General features: G+C 36.7%; 1 protein-coding gene across 3 annotated transcripts in view; it reads left to right on the top strand.

The window, feature by feature from the left end:
* Positions 1–22,149, top strand: part of LOC143249244 (very long chain fatty acid elongase AAEL008004-like) — a 73,639-nt gene that overhangs the window by 36,049 nt on the left and 15,441 nt on the right. For 2 of the 3 annotated variants that reach the window (XM_076498745.1, XM_076498744.1), the window contains exons 3-6: positions 4,794–4,984; positions 9,898–9,981; positions 21,583–21,639; positions 21,914–22,019. In XM_076498745.1, the coding sequence (XP_076354860.1) occupies positions 4,794–4,984; positions 9,898–9,981; positions 21,583–21,639; positions 21,914–22,019 (438 nt within the window). The remainder of the gene's footprint in view (positions 1–4,793; positions 4,985–9,897; positions 9,982–21,582; positions 21,640–21,913; positions 22,020–22,149) is intronic. The other variant, XM_076498747.1, reaches the window with a different exon arrangement.

A 22,149-nucleotide genomic window follows, 5' to 3' on the forward strand; every position in this document is an offset into this window, starting at 1 on the left:
TTTAGTTTCAATTTAATCTTTGTAAACTCTGTATGTTAAAATAACAGTTATATAGTAATTAAAAATTCATTTACGGCCTGGCTTGGCCGTGTGGTTAGGACGCTTGACTCGCAGTCTGAGGTTTGAGGATTTAAATTCTCGTCTCACCAAGCATACTCGCTCTTTCAGCCGTAAGAGCGTTATAATATGATAATCAATCTCACTATTCGTTGGTAAAAGAGTAACCCAAGAGTTAGCGGTGGGTGGTGATGTCTAGCTGTCTTACACTGCTAAATTAGGTACGGCTAGCGCAGATAGCCATCGTGTAGCTTTGCGCGAAAATGTAACCAAACAAGTTCATTTTATTTACTAGACTTGTTCTTGGACTGTAGAAAGTTGGTTAAACTCGGAGGTTAATCTATTTAGTTTAGTGACAACTCGTTCTAACATGTTAGTTTTTCAACTCAATGTATCGTGGTTAAACACAGAGTTTGGATTTGAGGTCTTAATGTTTCAAACATACAAATTTGTATGTAGCATTCAGTAGATGCGTCTCTACACCTAGCAAGCAATAAAGATAATAACACGTTGGTTTCAAAAGACCCGAAGACTCGAGCTCTTTCGAGTAGTTGACTACCCCCAAGAGTAAAAATAAGAATGTTTGGAAAATGTAGAGTAATAAAGCTAACTCTACGTGAGCAGGAACTGTTTGTCATGGTAGCTGTAAAGGGGTGTGTTGGTAGGCTAAGGAAATGGTATGGTTTAGAATTTCGAGCAAAACTACACGAGGGTTATCTGCGCTAACAATCTCGAACTTAGCAGTGTAAGATTAGAGGAAAGACAGCTAGTTATCACGACAACTCACTGCTTGGGCTACTCTTTTATCAGCGAATAGTGGGATTGACTGAACAGTATAACGCTTTCACGGCAAAAAGGGAGAGCATGTTTGATGCAACGGAAATTCGAACCCACGAACCTTAGATTACGAATCAAGCATCCTAACCATCTGGCCATGCAGGGCCGCGCAAAAAAAAATGTCGAGAGCGCTTGTTTAGAAGCAAACTATTGAATAATATGATGATGGTGAAAAGAATCACTTATTAGTATTAATAATAAATTATTGCTGCTAATAATTGTTGAGAATGTCGCTAAAAAGAATACAATGGATAAGGAAATTATATGGCTGTGGAATAGATGCTGAGGTGATTCTGTCATGTAAAGTGAAGAAAAACAATAACAAAGCATTAGAGTTGTTAGTAGCCGGAAAGAGAAGACCAGTATAGCACTGTAAGCGTGGGATTCAAGAAAACAGAAACGAGAAAGAAATTGCAGAAATCGAGCAATGAACAGATATGAGAGCAACATGTGTGACCCCTGCTGAAGGGTAAAGTCAAGAAAGAAGAAAATTAATGTTAATAATAATAATAAGTTCAAACTGAAATCTTCTTTTATAATTTAGATAAGGGGTGAAAAGCAATAAAGTAATAGGTTTTGTTCGTTTGTTTTTTCGCTCAAAGCTATACAATATAATGTAATATATATGTAATAGGTCATATGCGCTCTGTCCACTAAGTGAAATCGAACCCCTGAATTTAGCTTTTCAAGTCTGTAAATTTATCGCTGACTTGTCGGGGGAATGAAGCGATATAATATAGTGAAAACATATAAAAATGGAAAAAAACTCTTGCAGGCTTACAAAATGGTAATGATAATAATAGAAGACAAACCGAGGGTAACCATCTGTGAGTTAAAAGAGGAATACGGAAAAAAATGAAACAAGTTATAGTTGGAACTTTTATGGAAATGTATCAAGGTCACTAATCCCAGTATGGTGACTGATGCCATTCGACATTACAGTTTACGGAGTTGCTTCAGGCAGCCTCTTTAATTTCTCTGTCTGTTTTTGATGTGAAACCAGTGTCTACACTTTATTTGTTGTAAATGAAGTGGACAGACATGTTTAGCTGTAAAAGTCTTGTGTTCATGGTGTTGAATATTTGTGCTACGTAAATAACACGTTTAATGTGATTTACATGATTCTATTTCGTCTTTTGCTAAAAAAAAAAAAAAAAAGTGTGTTAAACCAAATTCAGATATGAAATAGTTGTCATCTAAGATAGTAAACATGAAAGTGTGCATTATCATTCTATTTTCAACGTGGCCCTTATTTCACTTCTTGATGAAACATTAACAGTAGTGTTAAACAAATTATCGCGACAGTTAAATGGGCTGATGTACAGATTATTATTACGTTACCATTTCCTGGTTATGTTAGAGAAGTTCGTCGTTCCATATTTATTACCTTCATAGGTATAAGGTTGTTAGTGCTTTGTTACGCATATCAACATCTCGGAGATTGTTGAACGAAAGTAATTTAAAGTGGTAGCATGCTAGTTATTCTATTAATATGGATGCATGATTATGAGAAATCCTAAAATTTGGAAACTCTTTGAAAGAATAAGTCGATTTCACATTTTACAAATAATCTGTTTGTATGAAAAACAAAAGTACCGAGAGCGGCTGAATGACTATCATGTCGGATTGTGGATCTGAGGTTTTGTGATTCGTGTCCCGCAAAAAGCAAACAATAAATCATACTGTGAACTGTGGGACCGTGGGTTCGTTACCAGAGTTACATTCAAATCCCTCTCTTCGGCTTGACAAGACTAACCTAAAAACTTGTGGTAAATGCTATAGATTTAGCTACCTTACGACTAGTCTATCGTTTCAACGTTTTGGAAAAAGCATATTTGTATACACTATCATCATGAAATAAAACTGTTGAAAACAACTTGATAAGTTCATAAAGTTAAAAGTATAAATTATGCATTTTTTAATTAAAGGGGAAATGTTTCAATAACACATTGTTTCGTGTAGCAAAGTAATTTATTTTATTAATGTATTCTTTATCGTGCTAAATGTCTACGTACTACTTTTGCAAGACGTTACTCTTGGATGTTTTTCTGTGTTGCAATTGACATTGAAGTAATGTTTTTATATTTGTTTGCGTTAAAGAGTTTGAAACTGCTTTTTAATCCTTACAATGAGAAGCTGCAGAAATAAAAACGCACATGCACTTACAGTTACGACAGAAAGTGTTCGTACCCCTCCGTCGTGAGTAGTTTTTCTTTTTCCTCATAACTTAAAAAGTATCACGATTAGGATAATAAAAGTATCACATATTATAAATATTATACTAACACACGTCTACATAATTTTTATGTACATTAAACGACAAATAAACTGTTTATAAACAAATAACCAAACATAGAAGGGGTAGAAAGTGTTCGTGCGTCTACTTTAATGGTCAGTTGTGTAGCCTTTTAGGTGAATTACTTGGCGCAATCTCTCCTCATAACCCTCCATGATCGTTTTACAGTATTCGACTGGTATTTTCTTCCATATTTTCAGAAAGCCTCCAACTCTTGCAACTTTTTCGGATGACGCTGATGAACCCTGATTTTCAACTCATGCCAAACGTTTTCAATTGGGTTGAGATCGGGTGACTGCGATGGCCACTCCAAAACGCTTATATGATTCCTCTGCAACCAGGATTGCACATATTTCGATGTGTGCTTAGGGTCACTGTCGTGCTGGAGGATCCAACGACGCTCAAGCCGCAAGATTCGAGCATCATTCTTGATATAAGTGGCTAATATATCAACGTACTCTTCTTTCTTAATGATTCTGTTGACGCGGTGAAGATTGCCTACACCAGAAGAGCTGAAGGAACCCTATATAAGGATTGAGCCACCTCCGTGTTTAACTGTATGGACGGTGTTCTTTGGAAGATTTCGTTCCTTCTTACGGAAAATATTGTGAACATCATTGTGGCCGAAAAGCTCCATTTTAGTCTCGTTTGACCAAAGAATACTCTTCCAATAGGTAAATGGGTTATCTACATGCTTTCTTGCATACCTCAATCGTGCTTCTAAACGAACAGGCTTAAAATATGGAGTTTTACGAGGACGGCATGCTTTGAACCCAGAAGAGCGTAACATGTGCGTAACTGTAGAGGTGATTACTTCAACACCAGTTTCCCTTACCAGTTTCTGTATGTCATTACGTGTTAAACGAGGGTTCCTACTAACTTCTCTGAGAAACTTCCTCTTGGTTCTCTCTGGAAGTTTGGTGGCGCTTCCGGAACGAGAGAGGTTAGCAGTTGATCCTGTAACTTGGCAATTATGCTTTGAACAGTAGATTTCGGCACGTTAAATTGTGTAGCAATACCGGAAATAGACACACGAGACTTGTATTTTACAATAATTCGGTGTTTAAATCACTTGACAGTTGTTTCCTGTTCGCTATGATGACCAAGCAGATAATGATGGAGACGGCGCTAAATTGCGGAAAGTAAATTTTTTGCTGGCTAAATTCCAATCATTATGAACCAAACGTCTAGTTCTGGAATAGTATAATGTAGTTTATTCGCCAAACTAAACAAAATTTTCACGGGAATATCAGTTTTTTTCACACGTTTTGAACTGTACGAACACTTTCTGCTCCTCCTATTTTTGGTTATTTGTTTATAAACAATTTATTTGTTGTTTGATTTACATAAAAATGTAGGTAGATGTGTGTTAGTGTAATATTTATAATACACAATACATCTATTAGCGTAATCGTGATACTATTTAAGTTATGAGCAAAAAACTACTCAAGACGCAGGTGTACGAACACTTTCTGTTGTAACTGTACATAACATTACCGGCTTGTTACATTATTGTAATTAATATCCATTACTTGTACGATATTAAAAAAGAAAGAATGTAAACGTAGTATTATATTTAGTTTTCTTATCTTTTTGTATTCAGATCCACGTACAAGTAATTGGCCTCTCATAGGATCGCCTCTTCCAATTATATCAATTATTGCTTCGTACGTGTATTTCGTCAAAGTGCTTGGTCCTGCCTGGATGAAAAACAGGAAGCCCTTTCAAATCGAGAGGATAATAATATTGTACAACATAATTCAAGTCATTCTCAGCGCATTCTTCTTTCTTTACGTAAGTTTATTGGATATGTTGTTTATCACTTCTACTGAGTGAATACCTAAAATTAACAACGTGTGGTAATATAAAAAGAATTGATGAATCACAACAAGAAACCCAGTAACTGAGCGTTTTGTGGATGGATTGAAAATGGAAGTATAAATTGTGGAATTCAGCGAATTATATATATTTTACCATCTTCCCATGACGACACGATAAAGTTAGGTTTATTAAATGCGTGAATGATTGCTGACGTACGAAGAAAATTATAATGAAAAAAGGAGAAATATAGCAGTTAATGCGGGACTGTTACCGAAAGGATTTGAAGAGAAAATTTAAAGTAATATGGAAATATAATAGAATATAAGGCGAATTAAGACAAAAATATTGCTAATTTTAACAATATGAAAATAATTGATAATAATAAAATACCTGGAAAGTAAAGCAAAAATAATAATATGAAAATTAATAAGTGTGTATGTTTTCTTATAGCAAAGGCACATCAGGCTATTTGTTGAGTCTACCGAAGGGAATCAAACTCTTGATTTTAGCATTGTAAATCCATAGGCTTACCGGGAAACATAACTGATAAGATGGCTTAATGAATACATACGTCTCTCATGTAGCAGTAAGTTAAGGCAAAATAAAACGCATCTGACAGATAAATTATTAAAGGTCAAAGATCATTACTTTCGGAATCAACATTAATTTCACAGAAATGAACATTATTCAAAATATGTCATTCTAATAGGCTTTTTGTATTTCTCTATCGGTCTAGCTCTAAATCCGGCTTCTATGATTAAGAAACTCCTATCATTGTCAGATTGATTAAAATCTCAAGTAACAATAGTATTCTCTTTTTGGTGTTGACTTTTTATGTGAAAATTTTGTCTAAGTAATTCAGGTTTGTCCAACATTCTCATGGTTACGTACTTGCTATGTATGAAATAAACGCTATTGTAAAAATAATTTCTTTGTTAAGTTTTAAATAGTTTTGAAATACTTACCAGACGAAGTAGCAATTGCTTCCAGGAACTTGCAGGCCAGGCAATAAACTTTATTAAAAAGATGACAGCCGTTCTGTAAAAGACTATGATTACCTTTAGCACTAACTAGGGTGTCTGGGATTCTGTTGAAATGATTCAACATTACCAAATAAAGCAAATGTTATCAATGTTATGGTTGCAAGTGTGAATCAAGTTTTACGTAAGTTTTCTCTAGGGGTTGGTGTCAGTAACTATTATTTTAATTTAATTTTTTTGTTAATTTCAAAGTAGCTTACGAACAGATCAGGGCTAGTTATATAAAAAAATATCTGAGATTTGCATGAGTTAGATAGGATTAGAAGATATTTCAGTATTTCTAATCCTTGTTGAACAACTCCGACACAACTGTCTGTTTGCAACCAATAGAATATGGCTTTAAAAGCAGTTGCATATGGAAGATAAAACTTGTGGTAAAATAACTCTCAGTGTTTCTGTTTCTTATAAATTCATGTATGTCACAAGATTTTGTCCGTTTCAGAATTTTTGTCCAAAGCTACATAAACGGTTATCTGAGCTGTCCCCAATTTTGAGTTGATAAACTAAAGGAAAAGCAGCTAGTCAATGAACTCTTGTCTAAATAAAGATTGACGTTTGTCCACTTACAGTGCACATACTGTCCCAAAATTTGACGTACGATTCTGCAATGACAGCCTGTGAATCATGAACCTTCGGATTTATAGTCTGAATACATTAACCAATTAGAGACAACTTCTCGTCCGTTACAAGGGACTTCCGGTTCATTGACGAATTTTTAGTAAGACAGAAGAGAGAATCTTACTAAAAGCTAATTTCTGCCTCAGAAGGTGATGTGGCTGGAAGATCGAAGACATTTGAAGCATTCAGAGTTGCTATTTACACTGTGGTTATAACAGCATGCTTGCTAGTGTTGTAAGAATGTGCACTATATCGAAAGCTAGGACACTTGCTTCTATTCTCCACCTAAATAAACAAGTCAAGTTTATTTTGATTCAGTTGTGTTTTTATTAGTTTCGATCTTTTGTTTAAATTGAGTTCATTTTCTTCAAAACAGGGATTTAAAACTAAATATAGTTACAATTTTCTGATGTAGGCTATTTCATCAAAATTTCTACATAATTTTCGTTAGATGTAAAGGGATGTTTCTGAGAGTTTGGTGGTAACATTTGTTGAAGAATTAGTTGTTTCACGCTCTATTGTTACAGGTACTTTCAGTTTTAGTTATTGCAGTATATTGTTTCAATACTGCTTTTTCCCATTTGTTTTCCACAAAATGAGCGAATATATATCTGACTGCTTTTCTATCCGGATGAACTTCCTAGATGCCACTGTTTTTTTGAAAGGAAACTACTCTATTTATATTTGTTTTGTTTGTTTGTTTGGAACTAAACACAAAGCTACACAAAGGGCTATCTTGGCTCTGCCCACCACGAGTATCGAAGCACGCTTTCTAGAGGTTTGAGTCCGCAGACATTCTGCTGTGCTACTGGGAAGTTGCTTTCTCTCCCACATTAAAAGCAAGTTTTCCATGTTAAAATGATGTATACAGTTAGAAGAAAACACACTGATTTGACAATAATTCCTCATACATTTACGTTATAAATGATGTAAAACTGAAATATAAGAAAATTGACATCACTCAACGAAAATTTCTCTGAAAAACGCAATCAAAACCGATTTAAAAATTCTAAAACGGTTTATTGTACAAAATGACATTTATTTCACACTGTTGGACAAACCCAGAGTTACTAGAAAGAGTTTCAATAATCATAAATCTATCAGTACAAAAAAAGTGCCCTTTCTGTTACCAAAGGTTTTATGGAACATGATCTTTCTATCAGTAATATAATATTATTAGATGCCGAAACTGGTTTTAAAACTAAAGCAGATAGAGCCTGAAAAAATGTCTTTCTTTCAATATCGATCATATCTGTGGGATAAACTTTAAACCGGATTCAGTGATCTTTGGTCTTTAATTTTTTCTTTGTCAGGTAAAAAAGAAATATTACAATGCATTAATTTATTTTACTTATTTTGTAAAAGAGAGAAGTATATTTTCATTTTGTTCTTAATGTATTTTATTACTTATTACATTCACATTAATTTTTAATTTTTCTACCATGCGTACTAATACGTTACTATCAAGGTTTTGTTATTTATTTTAGTTTTTTATCACTTAAGTTTGATTCATGCTATTATATCTTTATTATTTGCCACATGCAATCCATTATTCTAGTTTCTGTATTACACTGAAATTGTCTTAAACGATTTGCCAAGTACTTATACATTTTTACCTACTATATTACTTACAGTTCCCTTTTCTGTCCTATTCATATCATTTCAAAAACACCTATAATCATCCAATCACAAACAACCTAAACACACCTGTAATGTTCTAGTTAAAGCCCACCTGAATACACCTATAGTATTGAAGTCAAAGCCAACCTAATGTTCCAGTGAAAGCTAACCTAAACAGTTCTTTCTCATAATAGTAAATAGCTATATTAAAATTACTTGATTAACTATTGTGCTTTACACTTTCTATTCAACCTCCAAAAGCCTTAAAATTATTGGGTTTGTTGTTTCAAGCACTGAGTAATGTTATTGAAAAAAGAGAGAGAAAAAGAGACAATGTATTGAGATATATTATACCCGAAGTCACTTTAAATGTTGCGAAATAGTATACTACTTATCTGACATGTTAGTTTTAATAACAGTAAAATACGTACAATATGTGACTTTGTTGCATGAGCTTAAATCCTATTTGATTTTCCTCAATTTAAGTTATGAACATATCCCAGATAAAAACTGAGAAAAGCTATCTTCAAGTATGCGAACAACTGGTCTTGTCAGCAGCGAGAACACTACATAAAACAGCATTAAATAATGACCTTAGACACTAAAACACATGTTAAAACTGCTATGTTTGCTACTATTTTATCTGTTATACAATAACTACCACAAAGTTATCTTTCGTATTTCAGATTAACGTGACTCAGCATGTTCTACAAATGGTAAAGAATGGCACTGATAGTTTCATTAACCAAACGTAAAATACACACAAAACTAATTATAAACCTTATCATATTCTTTACCCTCTATGAGTCATAGAAAATAGACCAAAGAACTTCAATACAGCATGCTATATTCTATACCCTGTCACATTGCTATAGAGTTACAGTAAATCATTAAAGAAATGCACCTTAAGAAAAACCATTTGTTCTGAGCCTTGAGTTATGGAAAATCATGAGACAGATTCACCTTAACGAAACTTTTCGTTCTGAACCTTGAGTTGCGGTAAATGATTAGATGGTCTGTCTTTTTATTTGTAGGGCACAATGCTTCACTAGGACATATCTGAGCTCTGCCCACCATGAGTATCGAACATATTTCTAGAACTGTAAGTCCGCACACCTGCCACTGGGGTTATTATTAGATGGCACCCCCCCCCCTAAGAAAACCATGTATTCTAAATCTCGAATTATGATGGGTGGAGTTATAATTATGAAAACAAGCACCCTGAATTAACACACATTCAAGTTTCTTAGGTTTACCGTTTGTCACTTGATTTTAATGTTAGTATTAATACAACTTAGATAACAACTTTTGTGTTATCCCTTTTATTTTTCTAGTAATTAGCTAAAGGTTTATGTACGAATAAGTGACAAACTACATCGTGTTTTATCGAGCACGATGTATGTGTAATCCGCAATAAGTCAACTAAGTACCATCTAAAAATAAACTTATGACCTGCCACACGGACACTTGTTTCTGTAATGATAGTGTAAACAGTTGTTATTGTATTTGTACTATTTCTCTCTAATTTACAAACTTTAGTAAAAAACAAAACTAACTAAATAACAATAGAAACAAGATTTTCAGGTTCATGTGTCATGCGTCTTTCAGGGAGGTAGTGTGACATACTTTTCACCGAACTATAGTTGGCTTTGTCAACCAATCAGTTATGCCACGGACCCAGAAACAATGAAGGTAAGGGCTTCAGAGCGTGAAAATCCACAAAGGAGGTAAATGTTCATTGTTTTACATCGAAAACGTGGTCGTTTATTTATAGTACATAACATTTTCTTTACATTTAATGTTCCACTTATTTCTTCGTATTCTTTCGCCTATTATAATCTATCTTTTATATTTTACTTTCTAATTTCTTGAATGCTGGGTAAGTTATCGATTCTCAAAGGACGCGGAACTTATCCTTGCTATATTGCAATAAAGTGGCTGTTTTTTTTTAATTTAAGTAAATCAATTTTGAAAGCAGAATTGTGTGTATATATATATTACTTTCCTCCAAAATTTTTCAATTTGAAAACATTACTATTTGTTTTTTAGGTATTTATGGTATTATTTTCTTAAAATTTAAGACTAGTAGTTTCTTGTATTGTAGTTTTAGTTATTTTCCGGCTTCAAACTATTGTGAAGGAAGATGTTTGAAATATCACAAAAAATATACATTTTATCATATAAACACGTTTTTAAAATATATTCAAAATTAATTTATTCACAGAAATAATAAATAAACAGAAAAAAATGAAGAACATAACATTTAATTTCAACGTAATAGAGAGAAATTAGAATGTTATAATAGTTATAATTTAAGCAATTAGCGCGTGAAACAATACATTAGCTTGTGGAACTTAAGTTTATTTCAGAATTGTCTTTAATAATGTGTATACTATCTTGATGTTGTCGTATAGCTCTTTCCAGTCTCGTGGTTTACATATATCTCTTGTGAGATTCCACAATTATCATAGACAATTCTGTCCGACGTGAGAGAGCGTCGTCAAACATGAATAATATACTTAACGAGACTTTTAAATTAACAAAGTGGCTGCGTTTGTTTACCTTACTCTTCTAAGGTAAGATAGAAAATCTTACTGACTCTTGAGAAATTATTATAAAATTATCGAAATTACTTGAATTGCTAAGTTGTTTGACGAAAAATAATTTAAAACCGTCTATGCTTTTAAGGTTACGATACTCCTGTAATATAGGCACGAGTACTGTACCTACTGTTCATAACGTTGTAAGCCAAACGGTTTAGTTTTGGATGAGTTAAAAACACTAATTAGAATGCACCTGATTTGGTATGTTTTTCGCGCAAAGCTACTCGAGAGCTAACTGCGCTAGCCGTCCCTCATTTAGAAGTGTAAGAATAGAGGGAAGGCAGCTAGTCATCACAACTCACTGCGAACTCTTGGGCTACTCTTTTACCAACGAATAGTGGGATTGACCATAACTTTATAACGCCCCCAAGGCTGAAAGGGCGAGCGTATTTGGTGCGACTTGTGACGGAAGAAATTAATAATTCGTATAAGAAACTCTTCTAAAAACGAATAAAAATTGTGTTTAAACTGCAATACAGTTCCGCGTTTAATAATATAATATTAACATTATTATAAGTCCGCTTTATTTACATATCATATATATATATAGCACCCTCGATTATGCTTAATAATTATTCCAGCTAAACAAATCACATCTGATTCTTATGTTGTTTTTTTTGAGGGTTGCATGTTTGGTGTGACGGGGATTCAAACCCGCGCCCCTCAGATTACAAGTCTAGTGCTTTAACCACTTGGTCATGCGGGGCCTGCACCTGATTTGAGTTGTTAGTTAGTTAGTTTGCAAAGGTTAGGGCAAAGCTACACAGTAAGTTGTCTATCTGTGCTCTGCCCACCGCGTGTATCGAAACCCGATTTTTAGTGTTATAATTCTTCAGAATGTGCAAGTATTTTTCTGTTACAATAGTCAGAAAAATTATTTTACTTATTTGTTTTATTTTAAGTAAAAAAACAACAACAACAAATGTATTCTTTACCTGAACGACTTCGTACTCAAAAATGGCGTGAAGATCAAGGTCAGAAAACCCTAAAGCTCAAGCATAAAATTTCTTAATTTTGAATTTCGGACCAGATGTAGAACAACCAATCGACACGCTTAACCGTATTAGCTTTGTGTGGTCAAAGTTAATGTGCCGAAAGATGAATCCGAGGTTCTGTTGTACGCATCCCATTGCCTCAGATCTGGACTTCAGACTTTGAGGTTGTGGGTGTGTTATAAGCGTACAGTTAAATATCACACTTCAGTTAGAGTAACCCAATATTTAGCATGTTAAATACATTCGTTCCCTCTGGTCTATAAGTTCATAATTATGGACAGCAAGCTCTTGCGTAACTTTGCGTGAATATCCAAAAACAAACTTTAACAAGAAATAACTAGTTTTAACAACAAATTTATAATTCATAATCCCTACACAATGCTAGTTTCAGCCACGTTCTCAGTTCACTAGCGCCCCTGTCTGTTATATTTTAAACAACTATTAGAGAGTACATTTTGATTTTGAAACACAGAGTCACTAAGATATGGAAAATGTTACCAGAGCAGTGGCACAACGGTATGTTTGCGGACTCACACCGCTAGAAATCGAGTTTCGATACCCGTGGTTGGCATAGCACAGGTAGCCTATTGTGAAGCTTTGTGCTTAATTCCAAATAAACCAGAGTAGTGTGGTATTTCTTTTTCAGCTTTCTCGTGAAAAATTAAATGGTAGCTTTTTTGTCGTATTCAAGAGGTGTAAATAATCCACTTATATGTAACAGACTAAAATCAGATTTGTATGATTCTCTATTACAATGCTATAACGTTGAAGTAATGCACAAAAAATCAAAAGTTTGCTTTTGGTTGTTACTTTTTCTCTGTTTATTGTTAATCTTTTTTTTACCGTAAAATTGTGGGTGTGGTGTTTTCTTATAGCAAAGCCATATCGGTCTATCTGCAGAGCCCACCGAGGAGAATTGAACCCCTGATTTTAGCCTTGTAAATCCGTCGACATACCGCTGTACCAGCGGGGGGTTACAGATGTGGTCAGTTATAACAGTTTATCATGCATAGTTTTTTGCTTGTGTTCATAAAATATAAAAATAATCTTGACAACCAGTTTATATCACTAATAAAAAAATACTTAGTAGGTCAATGTTATGTTTTTGAATGTGTATGACCTATTTGTAGGCTTACATTAATAACCGTTTGTTTATTAAATTTATCAAAATTATGAAAATTTTGTGGGGATGCATGTGCCTAATGTAGTGCTCGTCATAAACAAAACCCATAAGTATAAACATGTTTATGTTGTTTTTGTTCATATAGATTTTATATTTAGAGTACAATATCCACACGCGTGATAATTTCAGGTTTAGCCAGAGTGGACTAATTCTTATGTAGCCGTTAAATTAATTCCCTAGATTCACAGACATTTGTAAGCGCCGTGGCTTTTCCCGTTATTACTTGAATATCTTTTAAGTAATATTTTTATCAGGGTGGATAAATAATAAAGAGAAATAATTTATTTTACCACGGAAAGAGATCGAGACGTAGCTTCGGAACTTTATGCATTGACCTGCAAAATAAATTCTTTATCATGTAGCTGTAGGTCTTCAAAGAGAAAATTAACATGAAACGATATTAACACATGATTTTATAAACATATATATATAGATGTATTCCAAAGAACTTCTCTTTATTAAAACGAAACAATCCAGATACCAGTGAATATGAGCAAAATAAGATTAATTCTAAAATAATTGGAGCTGGGGTTTTGCCTGAAGGATGACTAAAATCGCCTGGGGAACATAGCACTGTCATTGCATTAGTTGTTTATTCTTAAACATAACCCCTCGGTGTGGATTCCTGTACGTGGTGAGGTTATCTCCCAGGGAAGGTTCTGTTCTGTCTGGATACCTTCTCTGGGATCTAAACATCCACCCACGTGTTTGCCGTGCGTGGCGACCCGTGAAGGGGAGGAGAGGATCCTGGTGGTTGAGGGGTCCAACCCTAACACACCACTTTGGCCTTGAATTCCTGTAGACGGGCGGTCTTTGGGTGGGCCCCCTTGGGTCAATCGGCTGGTCCACTTGGGCTAGAGTCAACCAAGTACCAGTGTTGGAAGTTCTCAACGGGTGTTGTGGACATTGTGCCTGATGCTGGTATTTGGATATAGTGCTCACGAAACCCTGGCGTTGCTGCATTGTCCTTGCGTGACATTGTAGTGCGTCCCCTCGTAGGGCTTCCATGGTGGGTGGAATCAGTGGGTACCAAAATTTTTCTTTTTTCCTATGGATCCTCCTTCAAAAAATGCAAATAAAATAGTGAAAAAACAGTCAATAGGTAAGCGACCACGTCTTGAAGACTCTGAGAAGCAATCTTCAACATCTGTAACACACGTACCTCATTTTCTTATATTACATTATCTTTCAGAAAAACCTTTAGGGCAATTGTCCCCCTTTTTTATTCAGAAGGGACTAGAGGGTCTTGCTGGTTCTCCAAAGTCAGTAAAGAAGCTTCGATCTGGAGACATATTAGTTGAAATATTCACAACCCACCACAGTGAACTCCTCTTGAATTCAACGGCAATTGGTGATATACCTATTGAGGTTACCTCTCATGCTACCTTGAATTCCTCACGAGGAGTTATTGTTGAGAGGGATTTGAAGAACGTCCCCGATTCAGAGATTGTCGCTGGTCTCTCCACTCAAGGAGTTTCTGCAGTGAGGTGCATCTGGATGGAGTTACACTGCCAACTAATACCCTCGTTTTGACATTTACTTCACCACGTGCACCTGCCACCATCAAGGCAGGTTATCTAATTTGCAGGGTACGGCCACACATTCCAAACCCTCTCCGATGTTTCCAATGTCAGAGATTCGGCCATTCAAAGACATCATGTCGTGGTTCCCTGACATGTGCTCGTTGTGGTGGCAACCACCAAGATGCCTATGAATGTGACATAGACCCACATTGCGTCAACTGCAATGGTTCTCACCCTTCCTTCTTTCGTTCTTGCCCAAAATGGTTGGAGGAAAAAGAGGTGCAGTGATTGAAAACGACTCATAACATTACTTATCCTGAGGCTCGGAAATTGCTGCCCACCACTCCATCTCGGACATATGCTGCTGCACTTCATTCCACAACTACAGTGGGAGTGCAGACAGATCTCTCTGTGCCTCCAAGAGAATCGTTTTCAAAACAAATGAAAAACCTTTTGACCTCCATGGTTAAAAAGGTTGATGAATCGACTTCCACATCCATCTCTGTTCCTCCCATACATTCCAACAAATCTCAAGATCCACATTCTTCAGTTTCAAATACAGGCATTTCCCTTGAAACATCTTTTTCTCCCACCCCAAGAGGCAAAACAATCATTTGTTTGCATCCTCAGTCACTGGATTCCCCTTCCAATATCAAAGACCTGCCCAATCGACCCAGGGCAGGATCCATGGAGGTTGATAGATCTTCTCCGACTAAGGACAGTAAGGAAAAAAGACGTGGTCGTAAACAGAAGGGTTCTCCAGCCACTTCGCCTACCCGTCATTAAAAATGGCCACCTTGATACAATGGAACTGTCGAGGTTTACGTTCTAATCTGGATGATATCAAAACACTGATTGCTTCCTACCATCCTGTATGTCTTTCCTTACAAGAAACATTTCTAAAACCTACTGATACAGTCACCATTCGGCAGTATTCTCTGTACAGAAATGACAGGCTGTGTGATGGACGAGTACATGGAGGGATGGCACTATTGGTTGATCGGCATGTGCCCACCCTGTCCTTGTCACTCAACACACCCTTAGAGGCCGTAGCCATCCGTGTTTCCTTAAGTCATACCATCACTGTTTGTTCTCTCTACCTGTCCCCTGGTGAGACATATGATCAATCAGACCTTGATGCTCTCGTTGAACAGTTGCCGTCTCCCTTTTTACTCCTGGGGGACTTTAATGGACATCATCCTTTTTGGGGAAGTGCTGTTATTGATAGTAGGGGTCGCTCTGTAGAGCGTATGCTCTCTGATCACAATCTTTCTCTTTTCAATACTGGTTCTTCCACTTATTTTCATGCACCTAGTCAGTCCTTTACCACTAATGATCTCTCAGTTTGCTCCCCTTCATTATTCTCCCATTTTTCATGGAGGGTTGACAGTAATCCACTAGGCAGTGATCATTTTCCTATACTTTTGAGAGAGACTGGCCGTGGTCGATTCCACCCTACCCGCGTGCCCCGGTGAAAGCTGGATCAGGCAGACTGGTCCACTTTCACTGCTCTCGCAGAACTTGATCCTGCCGTCGTGAATCAGCCATCAATAGACGACTGTGTGGCAGCGGTAACTGGCTGTATAATACAAGCAGCTTCTCAGTGTATTCCTAAAACTTCGACACGTTTTCCACGATATCCTCGTCCGTGATGGAATCCTGCTTGCCACTTAGCACGGAAGGCTCAAAAACGGGCCTGGGATACTTTTCGTAGATATCCCACACTTTCAAACCGCGTCGCATTCCAACGGACCCGTGCACATGCTAGGTGGGTAAGACGTCAAAGCCAGAAGGAATCTTGGATTAAGTTCACAACTAGCATATCTTCTACCATCAGTTCCAAGGTCATGTGGGACAAGATTCGAAAGGTCAGTGGGCACTACAATTTTGCCCTCCTCTCGATCTTACTCTCTGATGGTCAGGAGGTGGCTGATGTCCGGAGCATCGCTGATACTCTAGGTGAAAGCTTTTGCCGGGTATCTAGCACTTGTTCCTTGTATCTTGTTTGTTCCTCCACCTTCTTGGCCATCAAGACTCGGGCAGAGCGTTCACCTCTTTCCTTTCGAACTGACTGTCTCTTTTACTATAATTGTCCCTTTACACTGGTGGAACTGAAAATGGTTCTTCATCGGTCTGGCAGTACATCTGTTGGACCTAATGATGTACACTATGACATGCTGCACCATCTATCTCCTGCTTCTCTTGATGTCCTTCTAATTGTTTTTAACCGGATCTGGCAGGAGAATGTTTTTCCTGATGCCTGGCGCCAGGCTATTATCTTTCCTTTCTCTAAGCCTGGGAAAGATCCCAAGATTCCTTCAAACTACCGCCAATTGCTTTGACGGGCTGTCTCTGTAAGACCTTAGAAAGGATAGTTAATGCTCGTCTTGTTTGGTTCCTCGAATCAAACAACCTCCTTTGCCCACCCAGTGTGGATTCCGACGGCAGCACTCCACCACAGACCACCTAATTCGACTTGAAACATCAATCAGAGAAGCCTTTCTCAAACGCCAACATCTTGTATCAATATTCTTTGACATTGAGAAGGCTTATGACACAACATGGAGGTATGGCGTTTTGCGAGACCTCCATACATATGGGTTACGTGGCCATTTACCCATGTTTATTGAAAAATTTTAATGGACAGGAGATTCCAAGTTCGTGTGGGTTCGACACTTTCCCGTTCTTTTGTACAGGAACTTGGAGTCCCTCAGGGCTGTGTTTTGAGTGTCACACTTTTCAGTATAAAGATAAATGCCATCACTGAACAACTCCCTCTCACTATTGCGAATGGGCTGTATGTCGACGACTTTCACATCTCATGTCAGTCGTCGAACATGAGATATATTGAGCGGTAACTACAAACTGCCCTGAATCGTGTACTGAAGTGGACTATGGCAAATGGCTTTAATTTCTCTCTCTCTAAAACCGTTTGCATGCATTTTTGCCGCCAACGATAAAGTTTTGCTGCTAGTGGTCCCTGAGACCAAGTTCTTGGGGCTTATCTTTGACCGTAAGCTGACCTTTATACCACACTTAAAGCAGCTTCGGGTCAAATGCACAAGAGCACTGAACATCCTCCGTGTCCTCTCTACTACCAGTTGAGGAGCAGATCGATGTCCTATATTAAAGGTATATCGTGCTTTTATTTGATCGAAACTCGACTATGGATCAATGGTCTATGGCTCTGCCAGACCCTCGGCCTTAAAGATGCTGGACTCCATTCATCACCAAGGACTTCGACTCTGCACTGGGGCTTTCCGCACCTCTCCAGTTCAAAGTTTGTACGTTGAATCTCATGAACCTTCTCTGCACCTTCGCCGTTTGCAACTATCTTTACTATATTCTTCGAAACTTCGTTCCTTACCAAAGCATCCTACCTGGGGATGTGTTTTCCTTCCTCATTGGGCCCTACTTTTCAGAACAGATGATCTGTCATTGCTCTGTTTGGCCTTCGCATCCAGACGCAATTGGATGAATTGGGTCTGTCCTTGGATAACATTGCAGATTCCACATGTAGGCCCATCCAACCATGGATTGTTACAGCCCCCATATGTGACCTTTATTTCAATCATCTGAAAAAGGCAGATACTCCAGATTGGAAGTACCGTCTTTTATTTAATGAACATCTTTCAAACGATCATTCTGTTCCCATTTATACAGATGATTCCAAATCAGGTAATTCAGTGGGCTCTGCTATGGTTTGCTGCGGTTCGGTGGTTGCGCGCAGAATCCCTCTACAGCTTCTGTGTTCACTGCTGAACTGTATGCCATATCTCTTGCCCTGGATCATATTGAAGCTGAGCAGTACTCCAACTGCACTATTTATACTGACTCGCTTAGTTCTATACTGGCCCTGGAATCGTTACACGTTGCCTCACACCCTGTTCTCACTGATATTCAAAACCAACTGGCCCATTTCTCATTAACTGCTACTTCTATCCAGTTTTTCTGGATACCAGTCCATGTTGGTGTTCGCGTGAACGAGCTTGCAGACACGGCAGCTAAATCTATCTGCTCCGGCACTATCACCACTGTGCCTATTCCGTACAAGACTATTCCGTCTTGTATTCAAGGCTCGGCTCCGTGCCAGCTGGCAGTCGACTTGGAGTGAGCAACGCGACAACAAGCTTTTTCACATAAAACCCTTTATTAGGCTTTGGCCATCTAGCTTCCGTAAGGTTCGGAAGGAGGAAGTTGTTCTAACTAGACTACGCATTGGTCACAGTTTTTTAACTCATCGTTTTCTTTTATCTGGTATGTCTCCGGATTTACAACGCTAAAATCAGGTGTTCGATTCCCCTCGGTGGGCTGAGCAGATAGCCTTTGTGGCTTTGCTAAAAGAAAACACAAACACACACACTCTTTTATCTGGAACTGATGCACCAGTGTGTAGTTTGTGTAACACTCAGATCACTAAAGCCACATTTTACTTTCTTGCTATCGTTACGATTCTCAACGACGGCACTATTTTAAACATGTTTTTTCCAAGGGTTTATCTGTAACATTAGACAGTGTTATTGGTGATAGTGACACTTTCCACCTTGATAAAGTTTTTAGTTTTTTAATGGTCGTTAATCTTTTTAATCTCATTTAAGTGTTGGATATTTATTCATTACACCTTTTTAATTGTGGTTCCCTTTTTACAGTTTCATTCTTCTCTAGTTCAATTTGACATTGAAAAATGGCCAGAACATTAAATAACTCGACACCAGGACTGGAAAGGCCAACTTCAGGTGACTATTGCTGCTGTTTGAACTATCCGTTTGAACTACTCGTTAGTCGTCCTGGCGAGTTGTTATTACACTTTTGCTGCATGTCATTTAACACTTTTAGTACTGGCCATAATGACACATAACCCGGAACCAGGACTGGAAAGACCAACTTCAGGTGACTGACGGTGGTTTTTATACTTACCTGTTAGTCTTCCTGGCGGGTTATGATCATTACCATTCTGCTACAGGAAGTCCTTTACAACTTTGTAGACTGGATGTCAACATTGGTTTTACGCCATTTTCTGTTTTAATTGCTGTTTTGTTTTTACCTTCATTTACTTTTAAAAATTTTACTTCATTTACTTTACTTTTATCTTTTTACTGGACCTTTGGCTACTCATTATTACGATTTTGCTATGTGTCTTTTAAAACTTCTATTATTTTACATTTTGATAATGGCTGCTATGACACATAACCCGGAACCAGGACTGGAAAGACCAACTTCAGGTGACTGACACTGGTTCTTGAACTTACCTGTTAGTCTTCCTGGCGGGTTATGATCATTACCATTTTGCTAGAGTAAGTACTTTACAACTTCTTTTACTCTGCTTTCTGTCTTACCATTGTATACTAGGTGTCAACATTGGTTTTATACTTTTTTTGTTTTTCATTGATGTTTTGTTTTACCTTCATTTCCTTTTCTGTATTTTACTACATTTACTTTATTTTTACCTTTATACCGGACATTTGGCGCAGATAGCCTAGCTGCTATGTGCCATAAAACATTAAATCAATCAATCAATCAATCTTAAACATAAAGCTCACCATAATCATCAAAGCCAGCTTTTTAGCATTATAAGTCATCACATTTACTGCTGAGGAATCGGGTGAAGGGCTTTATTGGTTTGTTTTTTTTAAGTTAAGCACAAAGCTACACAATGGACTATTTTTGCTCTGATCACCACGGGTATTAAAACCCTGTTTCTAGCGTCGTATGTCTGAAAATATACTACTGTGCCACTGAGAGAATGTTATTACTTCAGTCGGAACATAATTTATTTGATCATATCACAGGATATACTATTTTTCTGCCCGTTGTTTTTAAAGGTAATTATAGTAATATCAGCATTTATAAAAATCAAACTAATATGTCTCATGTTGGCACCGTTTCATTTTTATTAATATTATTCTCTAGTGTATTCTTCTTACAGTGTGAAGTATTGTTCATTCTGATGTAGCAAAAATATATTTGTGGGTCATCTCCTTTATACAAAGTAGCCGTTGTTTCCCTCAATCTCTCTTCTTCTGCAATAATCGAGCAATACTTCAGTATTTCAGTTTTAACCTGAAACAAGTATAAATTAAGTGTTGAAAAGCCGAGAATGATACAAGTATTCCACCTTGTGTACCAGAGTAGAAAGTGATAGCGAAACTAATGAGGCAATAGCCAATTTGAGGTGTCACATAGTTTAATAAAGAACATACTAACTTCTCACATCGTTCAAACTTCTTCAAACAGACAAACGCTAGAGAAGTTGGAGATGACCGACGACTAGTGATACCTAGTTTTATATGTTGAAACAGTGATTTTCACTGATACTTATACACAAGTCGAACAACTGGGTTAAGTTTCTCCAGTCGCGCCACCTTTTCTCCAACATTAAAATTTGTGTGGACTTCATGACAACAAAGCTGCTTGATCATGCGTGATAGTTGCCAAGAGGAGCAATATAAGGTACACATCTCTGAAAATAATCGAATGCTATTATAGGTAAGCTAGCTAGCAGTACTTCTATTTAGCTGTACAACTTCGAACTCAATATCAGCTGCCAACTTCTTTACTGAATGCAGAATTAAAAACGTTTACATTAAATAAATTTGTTTTTCTATGTGAAAAAATCCCTAAAAGATGGGTCTACTAGACATCAATAGAGCTGGTAGAATCTGGCTGGTGTATTAGAAGTGTTCACATGAAAATATACCGCTTGGTTATTACTACCATTTTGATCAACAGTTTTATAGATAACCCTAACAGCTCACGAAAATACTTCTGATACTATTGTACACCTCTTGCTTATCATTCATTGAACGACAGTTCGAAGCACTATATTTGCAATATCATGTTTTATTAATTATCTTATGTCTGCCTTTCCAGTCCGTGCGTTTTGCTGTTATTACTTAAACTGCTTTTTTTTCCAACTTAGAATGGCTATTTATTTTAAGATGTATTTTCAATATCATATTCTACTAATTATCTTGTATCTATTTCTTTAGTTCGTTAATCTCGGTTGGTATTACCTCTTACTGAAGATTTTTGAATTTACAGACACAGTAAGTGTATTTTTCTCCTTTAGACATCAGTTTTAGCTCCATATTCTAGTGATAAAGAAAATGCTTTTGCCATGCGTAGAGGTTTTTGACTTGGTTACAAAAATATAAAATGTAATTTTATTTCTCTCGTTTGAATTATTAGAGAGTTAAATATATAATGAATCTAGAATATTAATTATATTCTTTTAATTTTTCTCCCAGGATCTTTCCAAAATATGTGAATAAAGTATTTAACTATATACACTATAATTGCAATTTTTAATTCCGTATTTAGATTTTCTTCGTCTTGAGGAAGAAATTCAGCCACATTTCCGCCCTGCATGTGGTGCACCATTCTTCTGTTGCCTGGGCTATCTGGATTGGCATGAAGTTTGGTGCTGGTAAGCTGGTGTCATGTTAGGCTGTTTCGTATCTGATAGTGTTTTACAGATCCAGGTAATGTGATGTACGTTTCTGCCGCGAAAATGTTAACAAGAAATAAATCTACAATATGTCACCCATTTTTCACAA

Source organism: Tachypleus tridentatus, chromosome 4 (assembly GCF_004210375.1).
Source record: "Tachypleus tridentatus isolate NWPU-2018 chromosome 4, ASM421037v1, whole genome shotgun sequence".
NCBI lineage: Eukaryota > Metazoa > Arthropoda > Merostomata > Xiphosura > Limulidae > Tachypleus > Tachypleus tridentatus.